The sequence below is a fragment of the Pelodiscus sinensis genome, chromosome 16 (assembly GCF_049634645.1).
Source record: "Pelodiscus sinensis isolate JC-2024 chromosome 16, ASM4963464v1, whole genome shotgun sequence".
Lineage (NCBI taxonomy): Eukaryota > Metazoa > Chordata > Testudines > Trionychidae > Pelodiscus > Pelodiscus sinensis.
The window spans coordinates 31,610,026-31,629,513 of NC_134726.1; the positions used below are offsets into that span (position 1 = coordinate 31,610,026).

Consider the following 19,488-nt stretch of genomic DNA (forward strand, 5'->3'; position numbering starts at 1 on the left):
AGGCCATTTTAAAGTCAGCCCAAGACATTCCATCCGACACCCCAGCCAGCCCTAGTTGCGTGTATTCCAGCGGATGCCCAAGCCAGGAAAAACAGAAAATACTGGACATTTCACATGTTCGATATTTTCTGAAAAATTTTTTTTTTACCGGAGAGACTGGGCTCTTTCTTGAGGGGGGGAGGGAAGAGAGGATTGACTGGGGGATGGGCGGGAGGTTGGGTCGCTTTGCGCCATCCCCCCCCCCCAGAATTTCTTCATGCCCCCCAGGGAGGTGCGCCCCCCTGTTTGGGAACCTATGATCTAGATCACCCGTTAGATGTCTGTCTAACCTGCTCTTAAGTATGTCCAATGATGTTTTACAGCATTCTAGTGGGCAAAACTGAGGTAAGAAGAAGACAGTGATGATTGTGATATGGATCTCAACGTGGGAGATGGAAAGAGGAGAGATTTTAGAGGTTTTGTCTACACTAAAGTTTAAAGTACAGCCACAGCCCTATGTAAACCACCTCCATGAGGGAAGTGGCTCCCAGTGCTATAGCCTGGTTCACACTGGCGCTTTACGCACTGTAACTTGCTGTACTCTGGGAGGGAGGGCAGGAAATGTTTTTCACACCCTGAGCCACAAAGTTATAGTGCTATAAAGTGCCAGTGTAGACTAAGCCTTAGTTTCTTGAATAAGGTCAGAACAATGTTTTAAAAACTGGCTTGGGAATACATATAGTCTTTTCTACCACAGGACCAAACCTAAGAGCAAGTCTGGGGTTTAAGCGCTCACTCCCTTATTCACTGGCCCATCTCTAATCTTTACTCATTGGTGAACAAGAGCGAATCATGGCTACCCCCCTGAAGCTTTAAAATCAAGTTACTTCTGAAAAGGAATGTCTGAGGTGGGGAGTGGCTCTCAAGTCTCTAAGCAAAGATTAGCTCTCCTTAGTCTTACCTCTGATCCCAGGACAAATGCAAATTATAAGTAGGAAATCTGCAACTTGGAGAGGCAATGTAATTAAATGACCAAGTAACTTTGTTTGTACAGAGGTGGGAGTGGGAGGGGAGGGTTGCCTCCATGACCTTTCTACAATAGCCTAGTGATCACATTAAATTACTGCCTCCATTTTGTTCTTTATCATGGAACAGAAGAACCCAAGCATGGCAACACTCCCCCCCCTTTATCTTTGAGGGGGAGTCTCAGAGGGAAAGTGGACTGAAATTAAGGCAAATCTCAAGCTGCAGAGCATCAGAAGATTTGCCTCCCTGCAATCCTTCCCCCATCCAGTGAGCCAACGCTGAGGTAGGGTGTGAGACTGTTATCGTCCAGTTAAAAGATGCATGGAACGCACTTTCCATAGGTTGCCACACAGAGGCAAGCAAAAAGCTTCTATGGTCTGGTATCACCTGGCCATATAACCTGTCACACAGTTATCCTGGGAATCCACTAGCTGATCAATAACTAGTGTTCAGAGCCTTTTTGCACTGAAACAATAATAAGACATCTAGAATCAGAGTAATTCTTCAAGATAATCTTCACCACCACCACAAGATTCTAGGCTCAATGCAACTACAATTTAAGTGGAAGGAAAGGATGGGCTCAATTCTATTACTAGCATATAGCAGTCTAAGTTTCCATCCCACATGAAGGCAGATCCATCTTTGGGTCTTTCCTGAGCAGAGGTCCAAAGTACAAAGTTATAAAGGGAAGACAGCACTACCTCTTATGGACCTGAAAAGACGTATTCTTTGGTCAGCAGTAAAAATGTTAGAATCATCTTTTCACTGAATGGATATTGCTATATATGGTAGAAACCAAGGACAGGAATAAATTGTATTGCACTATATTGCATTGACTTACATGGTCTATTTTTTATAGAGCCTGGCTTCAAAGTTTCTGTTTTAGGAGCGATGGTCTGAATACACAGACACACATTATTTCATTGATCTCTATGATCAGGTCAGGTTTTAAAACTAAGTTTTACTTTCCTGCATGTCTCAAGCATACTCCTTTATTGGGTATTTCTTTACAAGCTTTTAATACATGAAAAGATCATCTCATTTGAAGAAGTGGCTTTTGCCCAAGAAAGTTCATGATACTACGTATATATATATATATATATATATATATATATATATATATATATATATATATATATATAGTTAGCCTCTAAGGTACCACAGGACTACTCACTGTTTTTCTAGTTACACACTAACACAGCTACCCGAGACTTTTCATACATGTGTGTGTAAAGGGCCTTTTGAAAGATGCTGAGCATCCCAAGACATACTGAGCAAACTTGACCCGTGGCAGTTTCTTTGGGTGTTGGACATTAGACGTGCTGGAGGATAGATCATGTGGTTTCATGCGCACTTTTTTTAGTCATATGTGAGATCTATTCCTTTAAATAGACTTTGCTATCCACGAGTGAGTTCTTGCTATCCTACAATGAGTTCTTCCCATCCTGTTATCTATCTTGCTTTGGCACTTCATCACAAAAGTCTAAAGGGACATTATCTACAGAGAATACACTCACCCCCCCTCCCTCCCTGTGGCCTTGGTCCCTCCCGCTCCCAGTCCCTTTGAGGAGTAGATACTGAAATTCCAAAGATGCTGCTGTTATATTGCTGCTGTGTCGATAGGATCTCCCCATGTCCTGCCTTCTGACTGCAGTGCACAGAGCACCAAGGCTACAGGCAAGTTTCATTGCCCTTTTATGGTAGAAAAATGAAATTGCCTGCCCAGCAGCAGAGAGCCTTCGAGCTGAGCATAGATGACAGACAGAAACTTGCCATTTGTTGTGGGTTTGGCAGCAGTATAATGGAGTGTGCTCCCATCTACACCACTCAGATACAGGGTGAGCAAACAACATTAATCTGAAGGTTAAAAAAAAAAAAAAAAAGTCCCTGGAGTGCAGAGACATACACTTCCTTGGGGGTTATCAGCACATGTAAATGAAGGTGAGCCAGGCCATTAGCAAAGAAGAGACAGCCTCAGAATGGTTCTACTGGACAAGGCACAAGCAAGCAGCATTTTTCCCCATGACTGTGCACATACATGCACAAGCGCACGCATGCACAAGTGCACACAAGTTCTACAGACAACCAGACACATTCATGCTAAACCCCATCAGCATGGAAAGTAGCAAGATCTGCTACATCACATCTCCATTCCTGGCCCACCTCAGCAAATTCTTTTCAATTAGGGGGATGAAATTTTACAAGTGAAACCAGTACTGGAGGTGACTAGCACGAGGCAGGAAGTGGAGGGTTCACTATAAGCAACTGCCATCTCCAGTTTTTCCCTCCACCCGCAAAAGCAGAGACAAAATAAAAGTGGCAACAACAACAAAATCAAAATTAATACTCTCAGTGAAATACACAGAGCCCAGGCATACGGACTGGTGAATAGGGAGTGACACGTAAGAGCATGGGACCTTCAAAATGTTTGCACTACTGTCAGGAAGCTGAATGAGACACAGCAGACTCAGCAGCTGTGGAAAACATGTTGCAAAACAAGGAGAATTAAGCAATTCTCCACAGGCACATCCAACTTGGAGGCATTTTGGACAAGTCTGACTTCTCTAATGAAGAATTTTTTTCCACATTGCATGTGCAGATAGTGACTGGGTCCCTGATGCAGTTTAAACCTTAGGTCTTATAGGCATTTATAGATGAACTGCCCAAACTATGAAAAGCAAATGAAGAATATTGTTAGGTGGCATGGATTTGTTTCTAAAATTACATGCTTGGGGGTGGTGGTGGTGGGGTGTCTACCATACAAAGTGAAGTCACCTTGATTATACTCCTGGCTGGTGAATCCCTGGTTTACAACACAAACATTATCCTCCAGCATACACCAAGTCTGCACTTAACAGAGCTGTAACTTACTGGCTCAGGGGTGTGAAAAAACACCCCCCTCCAAGTGCAGCAACTTACAGAGCTGTAAAGTACCAGTGTAAACTAGGCTACAATACTGTTAGCTCTTGCAGCACTCTATGAAAAACACCTCTGCAAGGGGAGTAGCTCTCTCCCACCGCTCATGTGGGGGCCACACTTTCAGTTTGAAGAGCTGCTGCAACTGCACTTTAAACTGTTAAGGGTAGACAAGTTCTAGAAAGCTTCTGTTGTAAGGTGCAAGACAGACATGTGTGGCTTGAGCAGCATAATTGCTCTGCAGCAGATACGGTTATCCTGAGAATTCCTCTGCATAGACCCCAATTCAAGGAGTAGACCGGGGTGGGCAATAATTTTTGCCCAGGGGCCACTTCAAAAAATTTCAATGTAGCCCCAGGCCACCAACAGGATTGGCTTGGGGGCGAGGGAGTGTGCAAAGTCTCTTCCACTCTCCCCCCCCCTCCCGCGCCCTGTGAGCAGCGCGCCGCGCTTCAAAGCGCCACGTGCTCCTGGCAGGGCAGGAGGAGGCCAATTAAGGCCTGGGGATGGGGGAGCCTTCTCCGCTCTGCCGCCGCCCTGTGAGCGGTGTGCAGTGCTTTGTGCGCTGTTCACAGGGTGGGGGCAGAGCGGAGGAGGCTTCAGGCAGGACCTAATTGGCCTGGGGGCAGGGGAGCAGCAGGGCCTCACCTGGCCAGATACACCCACTTGGCAGGCCGCATCCGGCCCGCGGAGGCCCTTTTGCCCACCCCTGGAGTAGATCCCATTGACTGCCTTTGTTGTTTTCAAGCTGGCTGATCATGCGATGCCCTCCTGCTGAAGCTGCTGCAGACAGGTACAATATGGTTCATGCCTAGTAACACAGACCGGAGATGCATTTGGTTAGCCCCCCCCTTGAAAGGGCCATGTGCAAATAGAGTTTACTAGCAAATTTGGTTCAATAAGAAACCAAGGTTAATGGCAACTGAGTGCCTTTATTCAAAGTTCACCTTCACCTCAACCCTGGGAAGTAAGCCCCAGCAGCAGCTTTCAAAACTTAGCCCTTCAAAATAATAGTACATCTAATAATCCCCTTGAGGTAGCTACAGGAAGGGTACTTAAGAGCTAAAGGCAAAGCAGTGGGCACCTTTTTTTCCAGCACAATAGCAGTGCATACTCAGTAGGCACATTCATTTCCTAATCACAGTCCTGTGTAAAGGAGACACCACCCTGGGAAGAACAAGAGCTTAGTCAGAGGACTATTCAATTCAGATGCAGTGAGTTTCTTTCCAACCATCCTTCACTCATACCACTCTATAAAGCTGTGGTCCTCAAACATTTTAGCCTATGTTGGACTACAGTAAACTTCCGATAATCCGGCACCTTTGGGACCCAGGGGGTGCCGGATTATTGGATATGCTGGAGTACCGGAAGGGGGGCTATGAGGGGTCGGGGGGGGGGGGGAGGGAACTGCGCAGCACTCCAGCTGCTCTGCCCCCGGCTTCCCCAAGTCCACTGCTGCTGGAACTGACCAGTGGCAGACTTGGGAAAGCCGGGGGCAGACCAGCTCCAATTGTCCAGCTGGCCAGAGCACTTCCAGGTTCCAGTTAGCGCCGGACTATCGGGAGTGCCAGACCACTGGATGCCGAACAATTGGAGTTTTACTGTACTTGGTTCAATGCAAACCTTTCCGCAGACCAGCAGTTGCTAATGGAAACTCACCGTTAATTACATAATTATGCCTGAGCTCTTTTGCTAGTGCTGCAGCTAGGCAGAATGGCTTAATTTAAAATATTAAACAGATTAAGCGTTGTAACTTTCTCATGTTGATTTATCAAACTTCATTTTAAATAAAGTAAAATGTTAATTTATGTCCAACACTAAAAGTTTCAATGTTTTCTTCTTTATGGCAGGGGTGGGGAACCTTTTTTGGGTCAGGGGCCACTGACCTACAGAAAAATCAGTTAGGGACCACACAAGTGAGAATTAAAAAAAAAAGCCTACTCCAAAAAAACCCCAAACCTCACTTGATGTGGCCCCCAACTAAGACACCTCACCTCTGGCACTACAGCCCCGTGGGGTGTGGGGAAGGGACAGAGTTCAGGTTTTCCCATAGGCCAGATTTACTCTTCTGGGATTCTGGAGTTGGTGGATTTTATGGACCCCTTAGATTCTCAGGTGGGGACTACAATGAGGGGTTCAGTGTGCGGGACAGGGCTGCCAGCGAGTGGGATACGTATCGGGGTGCAGGATCTGGGCAGGAGGTGGGGTGCAGAAAAGGGAGAGGTTGTGAAGTCTGGATGGGAGATAGGGTGCAGAAACAGGCTGAGAGTATGATGTCTGGGCAAGAGGGAGGGTGCAGGAGCAAGGGAGGGTGTTGGAACAAGCTGGGGGGGTGAGGTCTTGGCGGGGGGAGAAGGGGAAATGAGTGAAGGGAACTTGGTGCAGGGGTCAGAGGCCTCTCAGTGACCTAAGGGAGGTCAGAAAGCAAACCTATGCCATACAGGAGGCTACAATGCAGCAGAAGGTTCCGGTCTGGCTTTGAAATGACACTGTTTGGTATCCTGAGCTCCCCAGTACCTGCTCTTCCCCCTCCTTCAGAACCCAGAGCCACAGTGCTGCTTCATGCATGTGTTATTACCATGGCAACATCTTTCACCTTCTCAGCTTTTAGCTGGCTGGAAGCCCTGCAGTGCTTTGTGCTGAGACTGCCAAGAGGGGTGACAATCTCCCCCACCCACAACACAGAGAGTCTGGGATACCTGCTAGCACACCACTGCTGCCTGAACACACATACACACACGGGTTTCTGCAAGCTGATCATGGGGACAGGGGGGCAAACCAGGGACTGGTGGAGAAGAGTATTTCCCGTGCATGAGGTCCTCTTTAGTTTTTGAAGTCATGAGAGAAATGCTGTTTGGTAATTTCGTCAAGGGACTCGGCGGGTTCAGTATAGAAACCTGCAAAGATCTCAACATGTCAAAACGCATGGGAAAGTAGCATGCATCATTAGAGGGCTGGAAGGTTCAAATGCCACTGCACAGAGGTCTGCTTTGATGTAAGGCAGCACAGAGGTTGGGTAATGCATCACCAGCAGCCGCTAGTCCCCATTCACATTTGCCGCTGCCGTGAATCTGACACCACTCTGTGCAGCCTCTTCCTACACACACACACACCGCATAAGCAGTTAACTACAGAACCGATCAAAGGCCTTGAAACTCCAAGAGGTTTAGCTCCAGCCAACAGAGAGCAACTGGATGATGTGTTAGCAGCTCCACAAAGCTAGCAGCCTATAACCCCAAACACAAGACACTGACTTTGCCTACACTTCTAAAATTAAAGTGTTGCCATAAATGAAACTATGGCCATAGCATGAGCTTTATGTAAACCACAGCCAATAGGGGAGTAGCTGAAAGTGTTAGGAGCCCATTTATCAAGGGCGTGTCACAGCGCTGTTAACTGCTGTGTTCTGGGCAGTGCTTTTTCTACACTCAAGCCAGAAAGCTGCAGCACAGTAGAGTGGCAGTGTGGACTTAGCCACCGACAAGCTTAAAATACAAAGACATTCCTGTAACAAATGCAGACCATATTACAGGTGTACAAAGATCTCTTCTTTACTTGCAGAGTTGCTCGGGCTAGGTTTCTCCTTGGTGAATTAAGCTTTATTATACTTCCTTCACCCAGCAGGTGACATTAATATGCAAGGCCTGGACAGCTAAGCAAGAGCCAAACTCCATGTATCACAGCTGGAGATGAAGTGGCACTGACAGATGGCGTAGACTTATTACCCAGGATCCTAGAATGCTAATTGCTATGGAAAAATGTGGTACGTGTTTCCAAAGACTCTTTAGTTTTTACATTTTGTGGGAAAACATTAAATTTTACTGAAAGTCCGGTGTCACTTATTCAACACACAAAACCTCCCCTCTTGTGGCTGTTTTTTAATGTGCTTTAAAAAATTTTTACATTTCGCTAAACATACTCCAATAAACTGCAGAAACAATGAGGAGCTCTGTGGCACCTTAGAGTCAAACAGATTTATTAGGGCATAAGCTTTCGTGGGTAAAGCCCAAGTGTTTTACCCAGGAAAGCTTATGCCCTAATAAATCAGTCTGCCTCCAAGGTACCACAGGATTCCTCTCATTGTTTTTTTGCAGATACAGACTAACAAGGCTACTCCTCTGAGATTTTTCCAATAAACTGCTTCTGGCATAGAGATTACTCAACAGCGTAGAGAGATTCGCGTTGAAATGCTTCTCAAATTTCACTTCAGCCCAGATGCGAGTAATTCAGGCTATGAAATGATGCCAAAAACTTTAAAAATCCTCCCTAAAGACCACAACACTGAGTTTGGCAAGGACAAATCTCACATTGATAGCAGTGTGCCTTTGAGCAAGGCTGTCAATTATGTTCAAAGGCAGAGACACCTGCACAGCACATGGAAAGCACCACACAAACTGAATGAAAATAAACACAAGAGGCTGAAACAGCAGAACCATTGACAACAGTAAAGAAACCATGCACAGCGACGGAATACTGTAATTCTATTAATATATTATGTGTGATGGCACTGGTAGGCTTCAAGCATGCATCCAAAGATAAAATGTTGTGTTTAAATGACCAGAGAAACTAACCTTCAGCGTTTCTTTTTAATCACGGAAAAATGCTGATTTTTTTGGGGGGGGGAGGGTCACAGAATTTTATCATCACTGAAAGCTAGGATCCCTGCTCATTACAAGCTCGTCACATGGCTATGTAGTAGTTATTGTATGCGACTAGCAATGCCTCCCTCTCACTGGCAATTCTGCCCACTGATATTAAGCCTGGGTATGTCTCAGCCAATACAAGGAATGATCATGTGCAAGGGAAGAACAAGCAGTAGCCAAACCATCTGGCATAATCAGGGAGACCATACTGTAATGGTTAACACCATTAAGCCTTAACCAATAGGCGGGGGTTAGAGCCGCTCCCCACCCACCCCGGAGTCAAGGGCTGGTTCAGCCCTGCGGGGCTCACTATCAATAGTGACTGCTCCGGCAAGCCAGAGCATCCCTGTCTGTGGTGGGCCCGGCCCCCTGCCGTAGATTACATGCTGGCTCTGTGGGAGTGGGGACAGCACAGCCACACTTCCGGGGAGGCTTTGCCACAGGCTCTACAGCGTAAAACTTCACACTGCAGAGACCGCAGTGCATGTAACCACTCACAAGCCTAGTGGTTAGATGGTTACATTTTTAAACAACTTTTTACATCCCTAGACTAGGACGTTAAGTAGTGATTAAGTCCCGGCTCCGGGACCGATGCAGCTCTGTTTTTGAAATAAAAGGCAGAGCTGCAGAGGTCTGAGTCCCAGCTTGTGAGGGGTCCTCCACTTCATCTTTGCCTCCCTGCGGACACAGTGCTGGGGGGAAACCAGCTTTTGAACCAGCTCCCCTCCCACGCCCCCAGCACTGGCTCCTGCTCCCTCCCCTTGCTGCCTCTCTGCAGCAAGGGGGTGGGGGAACAAGCAGCTGAGTAGTGCCTATGCTTATTGGGTAGTTGAACCATCAACTAATCGCTTACATCCCTACCCTAGACCATACCTCACATTTGGCTGGTGCAGTTCCTTTTTCCCAGTTCCCAGGCATCCAACTTTTTTGGCAAGACCGTGCATTTGCCCTGTTTACAGTGATCATAAATTGGCAACAGCTACTTGGACAAATGCTGTTGCCAGTTGTGAGACCCATAGCGTGACAGTGGGGGAAGGGGGAAGAGATGCACGCAGGCAGCCAGTCCTATGCAGAAAGGAGGGCTCCGGAGAGTGGCGTAGGATAGGCTCATGAATGCAAGCTGCAGAGGGGCTCAGGCTGGCTCTGAACAGGCCAGCTCCACACGGCCAGGAAGCAAAGAGGTCTTGGAACAGCCCTTTGTGGAGGTAGAAGGGGCCTTGGGATGGCCCCCATATGTCTTCTCGTTTTTGCCTTTGGGAATATGGTCACTGATGCCTGTGTGCCTCAGGCTGGATCAAGCACATGGCCAAGGGCTAAATGCTTTCAACTCTTTACAAGGAGGACAGGTGTTCCCCAAAACTGAATTTGAGGTGTCTTTACCTTTGGCCTAGACTTGAACCAACCACTCCTCTGCGTGATTTTAGGGGAAGTTTTGGGAGAAGCCAAACATCATCTGTGCGAACCCTGGAATTGAGAACAGCTAGGCTAACAAGAGTATGAAGAGATTATAGGACCACCATCTGGTTCTCCTTTCCCGGCCCTGTCACAAAGGTCATGTGCTCTATGCTAAAAATCACAAGATTTCATTTCATCCTTACCACTTCACTTAATATTTCCCCTCACTTCACGCTCTACAATGCAGCCAGAATCTTTCAAGCCAAGGAGGGTCTCCCTTCCAGAGCCATCTGCCAGGAACGTATCACTTGCTGGAGGCATCCCCTGTTAAGTCTCTGCACTCTGATATTGAACATCCACTGCTCTCCCACATCACTCCACATCTCCAGACTAACCCTTTATGCGCCTCACTAAGAAACAGCTACCTGCAAAAGGGGACATTAACTGGTTAACCCTCATCATCAGAATACAAGATAGCCGGAACTTGGGAAACCTATTGCAAGTACAGCTACAAAGCATTGACAAGTCCTCCCATTTCAAGAAATACCAATTCTCCCTGTTAAACCCAAACATGTTCCTTCTGGAAGCAATCATCTAAAAATCTGATACTCCAATACACTTTTGGCTAATACACCAATGAAAGCTGTTGCTATCTTCGAAATCCAGTCTCTCTTTCAAGTATTGGCAAGTTAGCTTGAAATATTGTGGTGTCAGTAGGACCAGCCAAACTCAAGCTAGTATATTTGGAGCCCTGATCAACTAGAACACCCTGCCATACCTTCACATTCTGGAACAAAACACCCGTAATTTTAGATACTGTTCTTCAAAAACGTTTACACTCCAAATTCTGCTCACTTGCTGGAACCTGTGGGGTTGCTCTTTGTGGTTCACTTGGAAAAAAAAGGAAAAGAGTTCTATTTTCTTTTATCATGCTGGTTTAAGAATTGATTGGTTGTGCACAAGTCACTAGTGCCATCTAGTGGTTTTCAGCCTTCCTCAGCCCACAGCTGCAGTGCAGGGCTACTCAACTTTGGAAGCCCCTAGGGCCACAAAAAATGTTACTCATAGCACATGCTGAGGGCTGCAACTTAAGTGTAGTTCCATATACATGCAAATATATACTCAAATATATGCAAACAGCTTCTTTCACACTCATGGGCATGATTAAGGCAAGACTATAACTCACAGGGCCCCATTTAAGTCGGTTCTGCTGATATTAATAAAATGCAATATTTACCCGATTTCCACCCATATGACAGCACTTTTAATGAGCAATGACAGTCCGGGAATTTTACTAAACACATATCAACCATTATATTGATTACTTTTTTGTTTTGGCTCCCAACCATGGGCCGCATGTTGAGCCCCGTGTAAACCCAAACCGCATTACGGTCCACAAGCAAATGGGCCACATGTTGAGTAGCCCTGCTGTAGAGTTTAAGTCAGGTTAACATTTGAGAAAGTCTAATGCTTACTGATTGAATTTAGCACAAATATGCCTCCAGAATCCAAAAAGCAACTGCTGATCCATCATCAGGCTAGTCTTGCTTTCACTTCACAACACTGACAATAATACAGTATCTATTCTGAGCTATACAACTTCAAAAAAAAATTAGACTTCTAGTACAAGAGGATTACTTCTCACCATAGGCAAATAGCCACATAACATTTTGAATTAAGAAGCCTCTGGCTACAGGAGCTACAAGCATGAGCATGATTCATTTAAGACAGGAGCTACTGCAATACAGATCCCGGACCATTCCATAATAGTCCCTGCTACTTCGGCCTAAACTAAGCAAAGCTTCATTGGGTATTAGAACTTGGATACAGACACCATGTAGGATTAAATCCATTTATACCAGTGAAAAGAGGCGCCGAGAAAAAAATTAAGTTCTGTCATTGAGATTCTACATGCATTTAGCACTCAGCAAGAGAAACTAAATCCTGTTTGCTCTGTGGCGAAATGCAGCACAAGCAGTGGCAGTTTCCCTCTTCTGCACTGACTGCACTTTTGACCTGGTGAGACTACCCCTGCCATGGCGGAAAGGGTGGTCCGCTATCCATGACTCATTGAGTGACTGCCCTCTGCTAAGACAGCAACAAGGCTGCTAAGGAGTGATTTTTCTGATGAGTCTGCAAACTCCCAGTTCTTTGAGAGAACGGATTTCACCCCAACCCTGCTGATGGTGACTTCCTGGCACTACAGTTTGAACCTCTCTGGTCTGGCAGGACCACGTATGTTGCTGGACCAGAGAACTTCTGGACCAGAGAGCAGTAGGCCATGGGGCCAGTCTCCTCTGGTCTGACAAACTCCCTCCTTCAGAACTAATCAGGTTCCAAGGGTGCCGGACCAGGGAGGTCCAACCTGGATCCAGAATGGTGACACACAGTAACAAAGTGCCATTTTATCAAGACATTCGATTTTTGTTTCCCCAGTTCTCTTAAAAAGTGTCATTACAGTTAGAATGCTCAGCAAAACCAGACATTTAATAAGACCCTCCAACTAGTACATTTTAAGATCTTCTAGAGCAAAACAACATGCCTAAGTATCTCGAGAGACATTACATTGCAACCATCTCGTAAGTGGAACAAAGAGCAGTCTTTAACTTTATCTGTATTGACAGTATCCTGAAAGGCAGCCCTGCCTTTAGTCACTTAACAAAAGACCAAGAGCCACCTTTGCAAAGAACTCTTTTCCTTCACCACATCTGTGTGTCATGCACATTTTATAACATTAGCAAAACAGAGGAGCCCTTGAGCTCTGCATCTCAAAGGATGACACCTAGGTAAATATCGGCCCTTTACCTTCCTGCAGCGAGGGTTGGGACAGCTGAACCGCTTCACATCATTGTCCAGGAGTGCTGGGAAGTTACAGAAAGGACACCTACAGCCCAAGAGAAGACCATGTTAACATCTCGCATTGAGTGACTATTGAGTGTAGATAGTTAAACAATTCCACACGTCCATTAACAAGGAGGCCATCTATGGCCTGTCTATCCAAAAATAGGTTCACTGACCTCAGCACTGCCTCTTTTCTTCCTACAGTTTTCTGATTGCAACCCCCCTTTGCCTCCTAGAGATTATGTGCTTAGTGCTTCTTCTAAACTATTTCACACAAAGGATTAGTGCAGGCTTGATAAACCACAAGGCATGCAATGCTCTATTGGCTCTGACCTGCATCTATCTACTAAAGAAAGCTAGCTTCTATTCATAAAGAAAATATTCAGGGGTAAAAGTCATAGGCCTCAGTTACACACATGCTTTATTTAAAACAAAACACCTAGCTGCCTTACATTACCAAGCCACCTAATGTTTTGGGCTATAGGATCTACTGCCTCAGTAGGTAACTACCACTCCTTCATCCATCTCACAATACTGACCGACTTGGACCCTCTGGGAACCTACCTGACTAGCTCATCTGCACAGGCAGCAGCCACTTCTTCCTCAGCTTTCCGCTCATAGTATTTACACAGGATGGTCTCTGGGAGTACTTTCTCCAGCTCACTGGTCGGGAACGAACATGTGCAGCTCCCTTCCATGCAGCTGAGCTCTGACTACGTTGGTGAGGGAAGAGAAGAGGAGAATGAAAGTTCCTAAGAACAATAAGGTGTCGCTCGATTCTTTTGAAGCAAGATTCATTCAACAGAACTGAGAGGCCTGAGACAAAGAAAATGTTGGCGCTAAAACTGACATTTCCACAAGTGACCACAGCAGATGTTTGCTTATGTGTAGAGCGAAAGGGAACAGATATATTATGTCAGACAAGTGCCAGACACCATGTAAACACTCCCGCTAATCTCTTCCATCCATATGTGGAATAAACGTATGTGCACCGAGGCAGAAAGAAAACCCTAGCTGTGGGTGCACTGCTAATCAGCTGGACAGCATCTGAATCTCTCTTGCGTGGCCACATGAGTGCACATCTTACAGTGCACTATCCCTCAAATGTTTTTCCATGCTCCCTTATGAGGGCACGCCTGCTTTAAAAACTCTGCCTTAGAGAGTGCAAATCTTGAGCCTCAGGTACCAAGATATTCTACTGTGCAAAACAAAGTTACAACTCAGCTTTTGAAATAAAGACATAGAAAGCAAGTGAAAACAATGTCTCTCTTTTACTTACCCTATTGAGTCTGGCTACTGACAGCAACATTTCCCCCCAAAAGTGTGTAGTTGCCCCTACGAGAACCTCAATTCTGCTTGCTTAACTATGCAATCTCAACAGTTTTTGTGCATTTAACAGAATAAAGCATTAACTATTAATGGAGATATTCAATTCAAGACAAAGATCCCAATATGCAGTTGTTGGTTATCTGCAGCAAGATGAATTTGGTTTTTTGCTACTAACATTTGAGTGTGTTCCACACAAACGGAACACTTTGTGAGACGTGCAATTTGCAGTTCACAAATTCCTCCAGCATACATTATTGATTACCGGAACCTACACACAATGCCTCCATCCACCTTTCATTCTCGTTACGACACACTTACCTTCCCAGAGCCAAAGACTGCCTCCTGAGCATATTTGATTAGGCACTCCTTGCAGAACAAATGACCATCTGCACACTGCGTCAGTTCCTCAAATGCAAATTCCCCATAGCAACAACGGCACTCGATCATCTGACCATCCTGCAAGCCATTCGAAAGATTAATTCCCCCACCATCCAACCTAAGTAGTAACAGTGATAGGGAAGGGGAAATATATTGAGAACCCCATAAAACTAGCACGTGGAGTTAAGATAACAATAGCACCCTGTGAGATACTCTAATCAAATTGGAAATGGGATGAGCATTTTTAACAAGTAAGAGTAGCAAAAGTTTGTAACAGTCAAATAAATGCTTTGTTTGGAGTTTAAATTCCCCAAGAAAGTTAAAAAACTGGAGGCTCTAACCACTCTAATATACTGAGATATAGGACAAGCTAACACGGTAGCCAATTACCCCATGCACACGTTGGTGTATTTGCTAGTCTGCCTAAGTGCTAAGAATTAGGTGATTTAATCTACAGAACAATAAAAGTATCATTAGAGAGGAGGAAGGGGACAGAATGCACCATTCATATTTGGAGACTAGGATTCAAGTTTACTAGCCTACAACTACCTCAAAGGACAGAGCCCTGTGCGGATACAAAATTGTCATCTGCAAAAGTGATCAGATACCTACAGATAGAAAGTGGATATCTGCAGATTTGTAGGGCTCTAGCAAAGGATATTTATCCATATTACAGGTCAAGAACACAGTGCTTTGGCAGCCCTGTTGTAAAGGCAGGGAAGCTAGCACAGGTCCTGTCTGCGGTATAATGGCACTGATGGAAATAGACATGTTCTCGTCCTTGTCAAGACCAACATGCACGCCAAGGTTGGAAGATAATGGATACTGAAAGGAAAATGGTAATCCATGGCAGCTGGCTAGCGCTCCAACTACTCACTCTCTCTACTGAAATGGAAAAACGGTTTTCAAATGTCTAACAAGCCCCCACTGCAAATAGAAGAGAAACCTCTCCAACGCAGCACTGCAAGAACAGCAAATCTGCTTTAAACCAGTGTCTCTCAACCAGTGGTACGAGTACATTTAGGGGTACTTGAGAGAAGTCTGGAGGGTACATCAACAACTGAGACTTGGAGAAAACGGATTTTTTGTTTTAAGTTTTACAGCGCTTTATTTTTTGTACTTTTTACCCAAAAATTTCATCACCCACCCAGCTACGATTAAGCTGTTTAAACAAATGTGTTGCAATGGTAGAAAAAAAAATGTGTGTGTCTGAAAGCTGTAGATACTGGTACTGGGGGTACTTGCAATTTTTTTTTTAAAAAAAAAGGGGTGTTTTTTTGGAAAAAGGGGTACTTTATAAAAAAGGCTGAGAAACACTGCTTTAAACTGCCAAAATGTGTTTAGCAATGGCAACCCTGATATTAATCTACTGCAGTGCTGGCACTGGCCAATCAAGTTATTAGCAGCAACCAAATGAGTTACTACAGATCATTACATGCATCAATACTGCTTTGCTACACTTAGTGGTAGACTCAGACTTTTAGAAAAAGTCCCCTCCCTCCCACAGGAGGGTCTGTCAGCTCAGCAAAAGCAATCCTACAGCAAACGGATGGAACATGTGTGGAGGCAGACAAGTCAGCTTAGAAATAAGGGAGTAAATGCAAATGCTTTATTACAAAATGTCAGGTGGATAGAGCTACTGACCTTCTGATACTGCTCCTCATTCATCTGCAGGGCAAGAAGGAAGTCTGCATGCTGAAAAGAGACACGTGCATTTGTAATTATAGAATAATGCTCCATTGCAGGTAGTAAAACACTTTTAAGATTTAAGAAGCAGAAGTATGTTACATGACAGGCTGCCCTCAACCTGTCACTCCAATCAGTTATCCATCAAGCTAGTCAAACCATCCTGGCTATAAACCAAATGCCAGATAGTCAGCAAGTTCAGTATCTTGCAGACAGCAGAGGAGATACCACAGCCAAGAGCTTTTACAGAGAGGATTCTGAGTGCATCTGGCTTCTTTTTAAAGGAATGCCGAATGTGCTGCTAGCTTGGCTATTCCCAAGGCACAAAACCACAGCTCGTTTCTAAATGCCATGAATGGGAAGTGAGAGGAGGGAGAATCGATAGACATTCAACATTTTGTCCAGGCATTTGCATTTCTGCAGCTGAGAGAGGGGACTCATTTCCATAAGAACGGCCGTACTGGGTCTGACCAAAGGTCCATCTAGCCCAGTAGCCTGTCTGCTGACAGTGGCCAGCGCCAGGTGTCCTGGAGGGGGTGGACCAAAGACAATGATCAAGCGATTTGTCTCATGTCATCCGTCTCCAGCCTCTGACAAAGAGAGACCAGGGACACCATTCCTACCCCCTGGCTAACAGCCTTTTATGGATCTAACCTCCATTAATTTATCCAGCTTCTCTTTAAACTCTGTTATAGTCCTAGCCTTCACAGCCTCCTCTGGCAAGGAGTTCTACAGGTTGACTACGCGCTGTGTGAAGAAGAACTTTCGCTTATTAGTTTTAAACCTGCTACCCATTAATTTCATTTGGTGTCCTCTAGTCCTTTTATTATGGGAACTAATGAATAACTTTTCTTTATTCACCCTCGCCACACCACTCATGATTTTATATACCTCTATCCTATCCCCCCCCAGTCTCCTCTTTTCCAAACTGAAAAGTCCCAGTCGCTTTAGCCTCTCCTCATATGGACCTGTTCCAAACCCCTGATATTTTAGTTGCCCTTTTCTGAACCCTTTCCAAGGCCAAAATATCTTTTTTGAGGTGAGGAGACCACATCTGTACACAGTACTCAAGATGTGGGTGTACCATAGTTTTATACAGGGGCAGTAAGATATTGTGGGTCTTATTTTCTATTCCTTTCTTAATAATTCCTAACATTCTGTTTGCCTTTTTGACCGCAGCAGCACACTGTGTGGACATTTTCAGAGAACTATCCACGATAACGCCAAGATCTCTTTCCTGATTTATCATAGCCAAATTAGCCCCTATCATATTATATGTATAGTTAGGGTTATTTTTTCCAACGTGCATTACTTTACACTTATCCACATTAAACATGTTTGAGGGCAGAGGCATCTCTATGAAGTCACCTGTCCTAAAGGATGAGGGCAACTCATGACAGTCTCACCTCTGCCATCTCTTTAATTTTCTGTTCATAGAACTCCTGCTCCAGTTGCACAGGTGGGAGAAGCGAGTGTCTGTCATAAGACCTGAAGTGCCGTCTCTTGTTCTCCAAGAAGAACATCCGCTTCTCAATTTTCACATCACCTGAAGCAGGATGAAAAGGGACCAGGCAGTGAACAAAATCACAATCTTTTATCTATAGCTGAGACATCTCTACTCATTATACAACTTCAAGTGTTTAGAAGCAAAACTGTATCAAAAAGACACATTTATTAGTGAGGAATACTAGATAGCGGCAGACATAGTAGATGTTTAAGGATCAGAGTACTTAATGGTACCTTCCGTGGTTGGTGGGCTCCACTTACATTGTGCATAGAGACTACCAACATCACCATTTGACACTTACCTTGCTCAAATTTGAAATCAATGTAGGAAAACTGGTTCATTTCTTTCCTTCGTTTTCGTTTCCCACTATTTTCAGGAGACAGCTCCTGCCATTTTTTGATGGCATCAGAAAAGGCCTTAAAAATACCACATACACAAGAAAAAGGATGTTAACACAATCACTCCAGATAAGTCTGCTACTCTTTGCAAGAACACAAGAACTGTGTGTATCTATTAGGGTTGTGAGCAGGCAACCAGTTAACCAGTAGGCATCACCCTTACTGGGGGTCCCTGGGTGGGGATGGGGCTGCTCCAGAGAGCAAGTTCCCGGCCCATGTTGGGATCCCACTTAGGTTAACCCAGGGGAGGACAAAAGGGCCTCTGTGGGCTGGATCCGGCCTGCCAAGCAAGTTGATCTGGCCTGCGGAAGCCTTACCACTTCCTCTGCCTGCAAGCCAATAAGGCCTTGGGGAGCACCTGATGTCTCCTCCTGCCCTGCAAAGGGCTCAGCACTTAAAGTCAACTGCCAGCTGCTGCTGAGCTGGCAGTTGACTAAACATGGTGCTCCCTTGCAGGGCAGGGGCAAAGAGTGAGAGACTTCACATGCTCCCCCTCCCAGAACCCTGATTGATCTGGGAGCAGCAGGGGGGAGCATGCCAAGTCTCCTCCCACTGCCAGGGGCACAGAGTTCCTAAAAGGAATGGCCAGCTGTTGAGAACAGCTGGCAGTTCTTGGGGGGAGGGGGAAAAGAGAGCAAAGACTTTGTGCGCACTCTCACCCACAGATCAGAGTCTGTGGATGGGGAAGCATGGAAATACCCAGGCCCCGCCCCTTCTGGGGCCATTTAAAAAGTTTCCGAAGTGACCCCTGCTCAAAAATTATTGCCCACTGCTGGGTTAACCTAACATTTAACCAGTTAACTGATGAAACTGGGATTTTACATCCCTAGTATCTATTAGAGAGCTACATCTTCAAGTCTGATGTGAAGATGGAGAAGCAGAAGCCTCAGAACTAAGTCTACTTTTCCCTCCTTTACTCATCCTACCACCTCAGCAGCGTGGGAAAACCACAATAACTTGGAAACAGCGTGCTTTATTGTACGGGCACAGTGGAGCGATATACAACTGTCCCCAAGTGCTCTCTCTAATGCAGCAGTGCCAGTACCCAGAAAGAAAGACATGGATACAGGGTGTAATACATTCTGAAGAATGTTTTTGCAGGTAATCTATGAAGGATTTGGGCCCCAATCATGCTCTCTCCAAAGTCAACTAGGAACAAAACTTTTCTACTAAGCATTAATCTATTCCGATGGGGAAGGGTCTTCCAGGAAGTACTGCCCCTTGAAGAGCAGGTTTCAGTGATTTACTCTGCTACATGGATACTCTTCTAAAAAGGAAACTACCTTGCAAGCTAAATCTAAGGGGGGGGGGTCAGAATGGCTCAGCAGCCCAGGCTTTTTCCTTAACCAATTCTTCATGAGTCAGGTGCTTAGAAAAGAATGAATGAGCT

The 19,488-nt window shown here is 45.3% G+C and overlaps 1 protein-coding gene across 5 annotated transcripts in view; it reads right to left on the bottom strand.

Annotated features, from left to right (window-relative positions):
* RNF216 (ring finger protein 216) overlaps positions 1-19,488 on the bottom strand; it is a 146,544-nt gene that overhangs the window by 81,048 nt on the left and 46,008 nt on the right. For all 5 annotated transcript variants that reach the window (XM_075899673.1, XM_075899671.1, XM_075899674.1 and 2 more), the window contains 6 exons: positions 18,002-18,116; positions 17,600-17,739; positions 16,152-16,202; positions 14,448-14,585; positions 13,365-13,513; positions 12,765-12,843 (listed from right to left, as the gene is read on the bottom strand). In XM_075899673.1, the coding sequence (XP_075755788.1) occupies positions 12,765-12,843; positions 13,365-13,513; positions 14,448-14,585; positions 16,152-16,202; positions 17,600-17,739; positions 18,002-18,116 (672 nt within the window). The remainder of the gene's footprint in view (positions 1-12,764; positions 12,844-13,364; positions 13,514-14,447; positions 14,586-16,151; positions 16,203-17,599; positions 17,740-18,001; positions 18,117-19,488) is intronic.